This window comes from Curcuma longa, chromosome 10 (genome assembly GCF_044706935.1).
Source record: "Curcuma longa cultivar G26 ecotype Majalengka, Jawa Barat chromosome 10, ITB_CL_G26_1.1, whole genome shotgun sequence".
Classification (NCBI taxonomy): domain Eukaryota; kingdom Viridiplantae; phylum Streptophyta; class Magnoliopsida; order Zingiberales; family Zingiberaceae; genus Curcuma; species Curcuma longa.
Genome location: NC_133870.1, coordinates 9,021,251 through 9,029,678, shown reverse-complemented (window position 1 = coordinate 9,029,678; position 8,428 = coordinate 9,021,251). Strand labels below are relative to the sequence as shown.

Here is an 8,428-nt window from a genome sequence, read left to right as displayed (position 1 = left end):
TTTAATATTTTTATGGTCATCCTAAGTCAGCATTCAATTTTAAGAACTATTTACTCTGACATATTGATTCAGTATCGTTACTAATACAGCAAACAGGCAAATGCCACGTATAAAATCTGCCGCTTAGCATTTTCTAAATATCGACGCACCATCGAGCATAGAGTCGACGCCAAGCGCCTCTGCGCTGGGTTGGTGGCGACGCTGCGCTCTTCTCCGCCATTCCCTTCCCTTCGATCGCCGTCATGTTATCGATCGAGGAGTCCAAAAACCTCTTCGCCTTGCTCGGGTCAGAGTCGAAGCCCTTCGATGAGATCGTCGCTGCTTACCGATCGCAGTTCCCACGGGAAGCCCGGTTTAGGGTTTGCTCCTCCCTTGATATCCTCCTCGAGGTAGGAGACTTGCTTGCCCTTTTTTTCCTACTGGTGGAATAAGTTTAATGGATCAGGGTTCGCTTCCTCGAGGGTTTGATCTATGCTTCCATGGGTTAAGTTAAGTTTGCGCGATTTGAATCTCGCTTTGTTTTTAGGTTATAAAATGGTTCTATCTGCCTTCTTACTTTGAACTCCATTTGCGTATTGTCGGTCATTTACCTGAAGGGATATTTTATTGCCTAAGCCTTTAACAATGAGATTTTGTGTAATCGTAAATGCCGTTTCCAGGAACAACATCACGATCTAAGGCTGCTCCTAGTTATGCTGCCTTTTCTTTTTTGACGGACGATGGTTTTTGCCAATGTATTTTGATGGTTATGCAACTCAAAAAATACATCGCTTCATACCGTTTTGTAGTCATCATGATCATGCCTTTTATTTTATTTATTGTGGGGTTTTTTTTTTCTGTTATACATCTATAAAGCCCCCTCTTGTCTATTTGATGATACTATGATAACACAGCTGTTAGGCAGAACACTAAAGGATAATATTTGTCAGGAAAAAAAAATCTTATGATATCAACATTTAGTGCTTGTATTTATTTTGAAATATCTGTGAATTGGGGCGGTGTATTATTAAAGAAACTTTAAAACCTCTGAATGCATGATTATGTTAACCAATGATGATTGATTAGGAAAAGAACCAAACAATTTTTCCTCCAAGTTAGTATTGTTAATATTGATGGAACCTATGGTATCAAATACAAACACCATAGGCTTTTTTTTCTTAAAAATAATTTGGGTATATAATTCAAGTATTCAGTGTATATGCGGAGTACACTGACTCCAATTTGCATAATTCGTCTCCACCATCGGATGACAACTTTTGCCTGGAAATGTTGTTGCTTGGGAAATGTGAGTTACGATGTGGGATACTTAACTGTTCAATCAGAAGGCTTGACTCAGATCATTTGATGGATTAAACCAACTGATCTCATTATTTTTCTTTCTTCCTTTTCTCCCTTATCTTTTATGTATCCTATCTTATTACTTTTAAATTCCTAGATACTCTGTAGCTGCTCCTTTTTTGATTCACCATCATTTTCTTTTCATCACAGGAGGTAATAATTGGTTCTCTTTTAGTACTGGCATCACTGGGCCACAAGATTCCTCACTGTTTCTTGTCTATTTTCATCTATATTCTTAGAGATAACATTATCTAATTTGTAGCTGACCTTTTCACTTGCTTATTGTGAGTTGTGATTGTGTCAAACTTACTAGCTTCTTTGTAAAGTTCAACCATTGTGCTTACTTTTAGTTTTCAGTGGCATCATCTTGTGTTAAATTTCATGTTGCCATAACCATATTATTGTTATACAAGTTTACATATGCCCTAGCAAAATTTTTTTTTTTTGCGTTTGTTCGCTCATTAAATGTGGATTTACCATGTTGCTGAGACTAATATATATGCACAAGGAGCAACTTTCTTTAAATGTAAAATTAATCTATTAGTGCATGTCTCTCTAAACTATCGAGTAACATGCTTCAATACCTATGCTTTGTGAATACATCCTTTATAAGATACCAAAGAGCATTATGGAAGATGATTAATAAGACAAGATATGGAATGTATCATCATTTTGTTGCAATGTTTCCACTTTCAGATTAATGATCAAACTTAATTGTGAAGATGTTTCTCTTTTGAGTAGCAAAATAGTAAATTTAATAGGTTAGATGACAATGATAAAGTTAAACACGATTCTTATGCCTGGGAATTAAAAGTGGCTCTCATAGTCTTTGGTTTTTTTATATATGGTATGAAAAACATTCTTTTGTCTACTCAGTTAACTATATTTCATATAGTCAAGGTTCTCAAGATATAGATCCTACCTAAGAACAGAGAGAGTGTTTGGATTATAGGTTTCTTGAGATCCAAGTTCAATTCTGATCCTGCTTTGAACCTGGGATTGTTTAGGCCAATTTGTATTAGAGGATTGTCCAATCGTAAGGTTAGACCATAGTCTTGACAACCATAATTGCTAGAGCATTGTTCTCATGAACTAATCTTTCCTTTTGGATTTCCTGAATTTTGTATGCTCTGTAGCTCAAGGAAGCTGGACCACTGTCCAGCATCGCGAAGGTGTATTTGTCACTACTCTTCTTTACGAACATGATTGAACACCCTTCCATTACTGAGTATTAATGTCTTTTATTTCTGGTTGAGCTTTCTTGTCAAGGAGTATAGATTTGTTTTCACAACTCTCATGGTAGTTTGCTAGTTGTAATGAATGTTTGTTTATGTGTAACACACTTCTAATTTTCTTCTCACTATATCCAGGATAAGGTTTTGTTGAAGCCTAGTCAGCGTTTGGTTGCCTATGTTATACTTCATCAGACTTATTCCTCTAATCCACCATCATCAAATCCGTTTATTTCCTTACTTGTAAATGTGAGTATGTCAGATTCCTTGGATTTTGAAATCACGAACTGATTGAATTACAAATACTTCTATTATTTTGTTAATTGTGTCATACAGTTTCATTTTTAACCTTGAAGAGTGTCATATGTTTGGTAGTTCTCTTAGCCACATTTTTTGCCTGTAGTTTCATTTTATGTACTTTCAGCTTTAAGCTTATAATAATAAAAGAAACAGAAGTATGCAAACTTGACTGCAATGTTTCACTTAACTAATTGTCAAAACATTTATAACACCGTGCTGCATAAATTTTTGGAATCTATAAGTATTTATTTTTGTGATAAAATTAGAATCTTGAAGATAATTTTCTACCTGATTTGGAATTTGATGGCCCTAGTGGTAGACCAAGTTCAGTGTATGACTCTTATTCTAGAAGCTGATGCTTCCTTTTGTTTCGATAGTGAGATTTTTATGCTCCCAATGAGATAGAAACATATCAACTTCTGGTCCATTTGGCACCCGTTGGCATGTGATCCTTGCCTTGTCCCATTTAGAACAAGTATTGGGTTTTGGGTTATTTCACATCAACATGGTACCTTTTATTTGCTCTGATGATGTTTACTGACAGTATAATTTCATATTAGCCCCACCCGAATAGCTGGAATTTACTGCTTATCCTTTTTTATTAACAGTTGCCTTCACGTTGTCATTTGATCTATGGGCATGTCATCAGCATGGCAAAAACTTGGTTTCTTTGGTCACATGCTTATTCATATTGCAAAATTAATATATAGACTCAAATATTATACGGTCATATTGTTCTTTGGCTTCTATTGTTTAGTTATAAGTTTAGATTCAAAATACTACAAAGCTACAATACCAACAACTAATGAAATAACTGATTAGGTCAACAGATCATTTATGTTAATATCAACAAATTTGCAGCTTACTTGGTAGAAGAGCATGGAGAAAAAGAAGACATGCATAGCATGAAAGAGCTACTAACATAGACATACTTATTTTTCAATCACTTATAGTTCTTTAAATGAATTAAAACTTCTTATGTTTGCGATCTCTTGCAAATCAGCAATTTTTTGTGATTACAGGCGGCAAGTGATGATACCTCAGTAAAAATGGAGATGGCGTTTGTTCAACTTTTACTGGGATCTATAGGTGGAAACAGTAACAAAGAGGTTGTTACTTTTGTTTTGTCCTTCTTCAGCTGCATTTATCGTACCACGTGCTATTTCTTTCTATTTCACTTGTTAACATTCTACTAACAAAAATACAAAAAATGAATGATAAGTACAGTACATCATGATCATTCTGACTAACATTGCTCAATTTGAGATGTTCTTTACTTCAAAGTTAAGGGAATTGAGCATTGTATGTTAATGAGCACTATGAGTTTTTTGGTTGAGAAATTTGAATATGGGATTGGGTGCTTAGGCATTCAGGTTGCCGACAATATTGAGAAAAGTTGGATTAAGGGAACTGGTCAATTCAGCAACCATCATGTTTAACTTGTATTTTATTTAAATTAGTTGATTTTTGGAGATAACTATACCTGCATTTTAGAATCTAGTTTTCCACATTTTATATATCTTATAGCTTATTTGGTTGTTGATCAGGTCATGAAGCTGTCAGCTGTTGATTACATCAAAGGATTTGATTCATCATCCTATGTAAGTTAATAATTAGAAAACGTGGTATCGGTAACATATCAACTGAGGATAATTTCTTTGCTGATTTGTGATTTTGGCATGATCTTCTGGTAATTACACTATTGTTGTTAGGTACTGTTGCAACGGGAACAGCTGCAGAAGCTATATGCTGATGTACAGTCCAAATCATATGAAAGCATTTTCCAAGCTGCGTCTGTCAAAAATATTATTCCGGATCCAGATATATCCATTGGCATTGATGCTACTCCATATGAGTATACAACCTATCCCTCCCCTTGATAGATATATAAGAAGTTCCCTAGGAGCCTTGTGGTAATATTGCTCTGTTTCAGGCCAAAGCTTTCAGCTGCAGGAACAAAACCAAGAATTGGTTCTGATGATAGAGACAATGCTATATTAGGTTTAATGCAAAACTTGTCTGTTGAAGGATTGGGCCCTCAATGGATAAGGCCTGCACCACCGATGCTCCCAGTGTTAGATGGAGAAGTAAAAATTTTCACCTGAGACCTTGCATGTTCAACTGTTTTCTCTAGTGTTATTGATCTGCAAATTCTTGTACAGCTTATATGGCTCAATCCTGACAGCAACCACGAGCTCTTGTGGGATTATGGCATGTGTGCTGACACCAGTCGAGGGGCTGCAGTGAGAGATTTGATTGCTAAAGCATTAAAAGGCCCACTTGCACCTGCCCAACAAGAGGTCTTGTTCTTTTTCACGCTAACTAGGTAGCATCTGTTGGTCATAGTGGCCAATATTTCAGCTGTGCTCTATGAACATTACTAGTTGTTTTCCCTTCACCTATGTCATTATTTTCTGTATTAATGAAACAATCTGGCCGTTCTTTTTGTTTTTTCTTGCAGCAAGTTGTGTTAGAACTTGCAAAGGATGCGAAACTCGTCTATCATTGTGGACTCACTCCTTCGAAGCTACCGGTTTGTATTATTTTCATTATTATGTGATTTCTCATTTCAAATTTTGTGATGAGATTATATCTGTGTTTTCTAGGATCTTGTTGAGCACAACCCACTTATTGCTGTTGAAGTTCTTTCAAAGTTGATGAATGCTCCTGACATTTCAGAGTAAGATTTTTTGATATTTGTGTCAGTGATAAATATGTTGGTGCTATGCCTGTTTTTCTTATCAGAGTTTGGTCGGCAGGTATTTCACTGTTCTTGTGAATATGGAAATGAGTCTACACTCAATGGAAGTAGTCAACAGACTGACAACTGCAGTTAATCTACCAACTGAGTTTGTACACATGTACATCACTAACTGTATATCATCATGTGAAAACATAAAGGTCTTCTTCTTTCATTCTCAATGCTGTCACGTTTTGAAGGCATTGGTTTTGAATTACTAACTTATTACATAAAAAAAAAAAACTGTTTGTCTTTGAGCTGCATAGTATGATCGTTTTCCTTTAAAAACATTTTTAATTGCAGAATTGTATTTTTCTTAGTAGCTCTAAAGGATTTGGCATAGTTGTCCAAGTGATGATAAGCTTGATTATTAAACAAAAAATTGAGATGAATTTAGGATAAGTCTAGTCAAATGACCTGCCCATTCAATTGTGCAAGTGATGATCAATTTTGATGATTGGTAGGTAAGTTCTTGACTTGTGTGCACCTACACCTCTTTAGAGGCGAAACTTTGTTTCTTTTTTACCTTTAATTTTTGGCGGTTTGAATTGTTTGCTTTTATTGCCACTGTGATAATTTATTGTCATCTCATCTTCTTTAGACTACGTCCTTTCATTAAAACATCCATCTAAGAGACAGCATCAGTTGAAATTTGTTCCATGCATCATGGTTGCTTTTGCTTACTATACCTCTGTAAATTCCAGTTTTTCTAATCCAAAGTTTTGGTTGTCAGCAGTTATATTAGTTGTAGAATTTCTGAGTTTCAGCAGTTCTATGAATAGAGAAAAAAAATCTTTGTTACATTTCACGATTCTTTCACATTTCACTTGTCCATTGCACTTATTTGTTTCAGCTAAAAATTTCTTATTTTTGAGGTGTATCTCTCATTTAGAATTTAATTTGTTGGGTAGCACCAAGACAACTATTGATACGAGAATCTAAAGGGACGGATACATTAAGGTTAATACTCAGTTTTGGTTTTTCAGTGAAAGTTCTTATTTATGTGCATCTTATTCAATCATGCTTATGATGCTTTCTAATATTTGCCACTTTCAACTACTGACATCTTAGCATGTATGCTCACCATGTTTGATGAACATCAAACATGATGTATTTGTACCAACCATTTGGGGTCAACTACACAGATCCAATGAGATTAATGCCTAGTTTATTATTTCCAGCTTGCTTATGTTTATGTTTGTCTTATCCAGTCATAGCTGCCATGATCGTCAACATTGTCGTCACCAAGCCAATATTTGTTCAAACTATTTGGAGTCGGCTTGTGTTTGTCTGAATGATACAACCCTGATTATTAGTAATATTAAAATCAATTAAATTATTTTTTATATTAATTTAACATTCTCTTTGGCCTTGTACTCCATACAACCTACTCTAATTGATATAACTCTTAATTATAGATATAATTGCTCACCTTTGAACATGCAGCTTCATTTGCATCTTAATATGCATGCTAGTGGAGTATACAGAACTTTTTACTTCTCCATCCTTAGTCTATGTTAATTTAGCTTGTTTTTCCATTGTACTTGGCTGTTTCAGTGTATGTTTTCATTTTAATGGTCTATACCTTTTTTAATGTTGGCAATTTGGTTCCTGAAGTTGTCTATTTTCTAATGGCTGATAAAAGGATTCTAGCATTTTCTGTTCTTTTCCATGTTCAGGACAAGTACATGCAAAACAGACTGGTGAGGTTGGTTTGTGTCTTTCTGCAAAGTCTTATCAGAAACAAGATAATCAACGGCAAGTTTGCTTTTGTTTTTTCATCATGCTTACATGCATTTCCAACGATTAATTTGTTTGCAAATGTGCTACCAATTTTTTTATCATTATATGAAACTCCTTAATCTCCCTGGCTCTAGTTCTATCTCCCTGGCTCTAGCTCTTTGTCTAGCGTCACACGTTGACACACCTGTCTTAGCTTGGTGATTCATGATGGAACTGATGAATAAAGGATAGTCAAGTGCACGAAGTTCCCGTCAATACGGGGGTTTTAAGGAAGAATCTATTATATGCAGTCTTATTCTATTTTGTAGACTGTTTGCAAGATTCTAACTCATGACTTCTAGACCAAAGCACCGCTTCAATTTCATGATGGGACTGATGAATCCGGTTGGAAAATAGATATATATCAGCATATTACTTATATTGCTCACGTTGTTACTCGTTTATTTCAAGATGGCTAGCTGATGACTCTGATAAACATAGATTCTATTCTGAGTGGATTATTTATTTTTGTTGACGCGTTTGTCTGTTTGTTGTGACATGCAGTTCGTGATCTCTTCATAGAAGTCCAGGCCTTCTGCATAGAGTTCTCACGCATCAGGGAGGCTGCTGGCCTGTTCAGACTTCTCAAGACTTTGGAATGATCAGCGAGAATTACATACAAATTCAACTGTTGCCTTCTACCCATTTTGTACATCCTGCTCAATAGATCCTTGCTGAGTTTTTGTTTTTGTTTTCCCTCTTTCATGGACCTTCAGGAACATTGTGCCATAGACTTCTGCATCATGTTGCGGCTTCACAAGCTTCTTGAATTTGGAATAGAAGTCATGTTTCATGCATGCTCTAGATGAAGTGTCTTCTTTCCATTGGTTCAGTGTATGCTTGAGTTTTACTCCCCTCTAGTTAATTCATGCTTTAACTCTTACAGACGTGTTAGACTTAGTTTACATGCATCTGTCAAACCTAGAGTTCAGAGTTAAGCTAGATGCAAACTTGCGGTTGATTAAATACGTGAATGAAATAAAAATGACAAGGGAACACCGATAAAGAAGACTACTCAACTGTCTACAATCCTTGG

General features: G+C 35.5%; 1 protein-coding gene across 4 annotated transcripts; it reads left to right on the top strand.

Annotated features, from left to right (window-relative positions):
- The first annotated feature begins 156 nt into the window (after positions 1-156).
- On the top strand, positions 157-8,196 carry LOC141836731 (uncharacterized). Of its 4 annotated transcripts, none has more exons than XR_012602477.1 (13): positions 157-389; positions 2,709-2,819; positions 3,893-3,979; positions 4,418-4,471; positions 4,583-4,725; positions 4,804-4,957; positions 5,033-5,170; positions 5,332-5,403; positions 5,477-5,550; positions 5,630-5,771; positions 6,503-6,570; positions 7,290-7,368; positions 7,897-8,196. XR_012602477.1 is itself a non-coding variant. In XM_074724249.1 (12 exons), exons 1-12 carry the CDS (start codon positions 243-245, stop codon positions 7,992-7,994), a joined length of 1,299 nt encoding a protein of 432 aa, XP_074580350.1. In that variant the 5' UTR covers positions 157-242; the 3' UTR covers positions 7,995-8,196. The 4 variants fall into 4 exon arrangements, 2 of the variants coding, with proteins under 2 accessions (XP_074580350.1, XP_074580351.1); XR_012602478.1 differs by having other exon boundaries at positions 5,630-5,731; positions 6,522-6,570; positions 7,897-7,933; XM_074724249.1 differs by lacking the exon at positions 6,503-6,570.
- Positions 8,197-8,428: the final 232 nt, after the last annotated feature.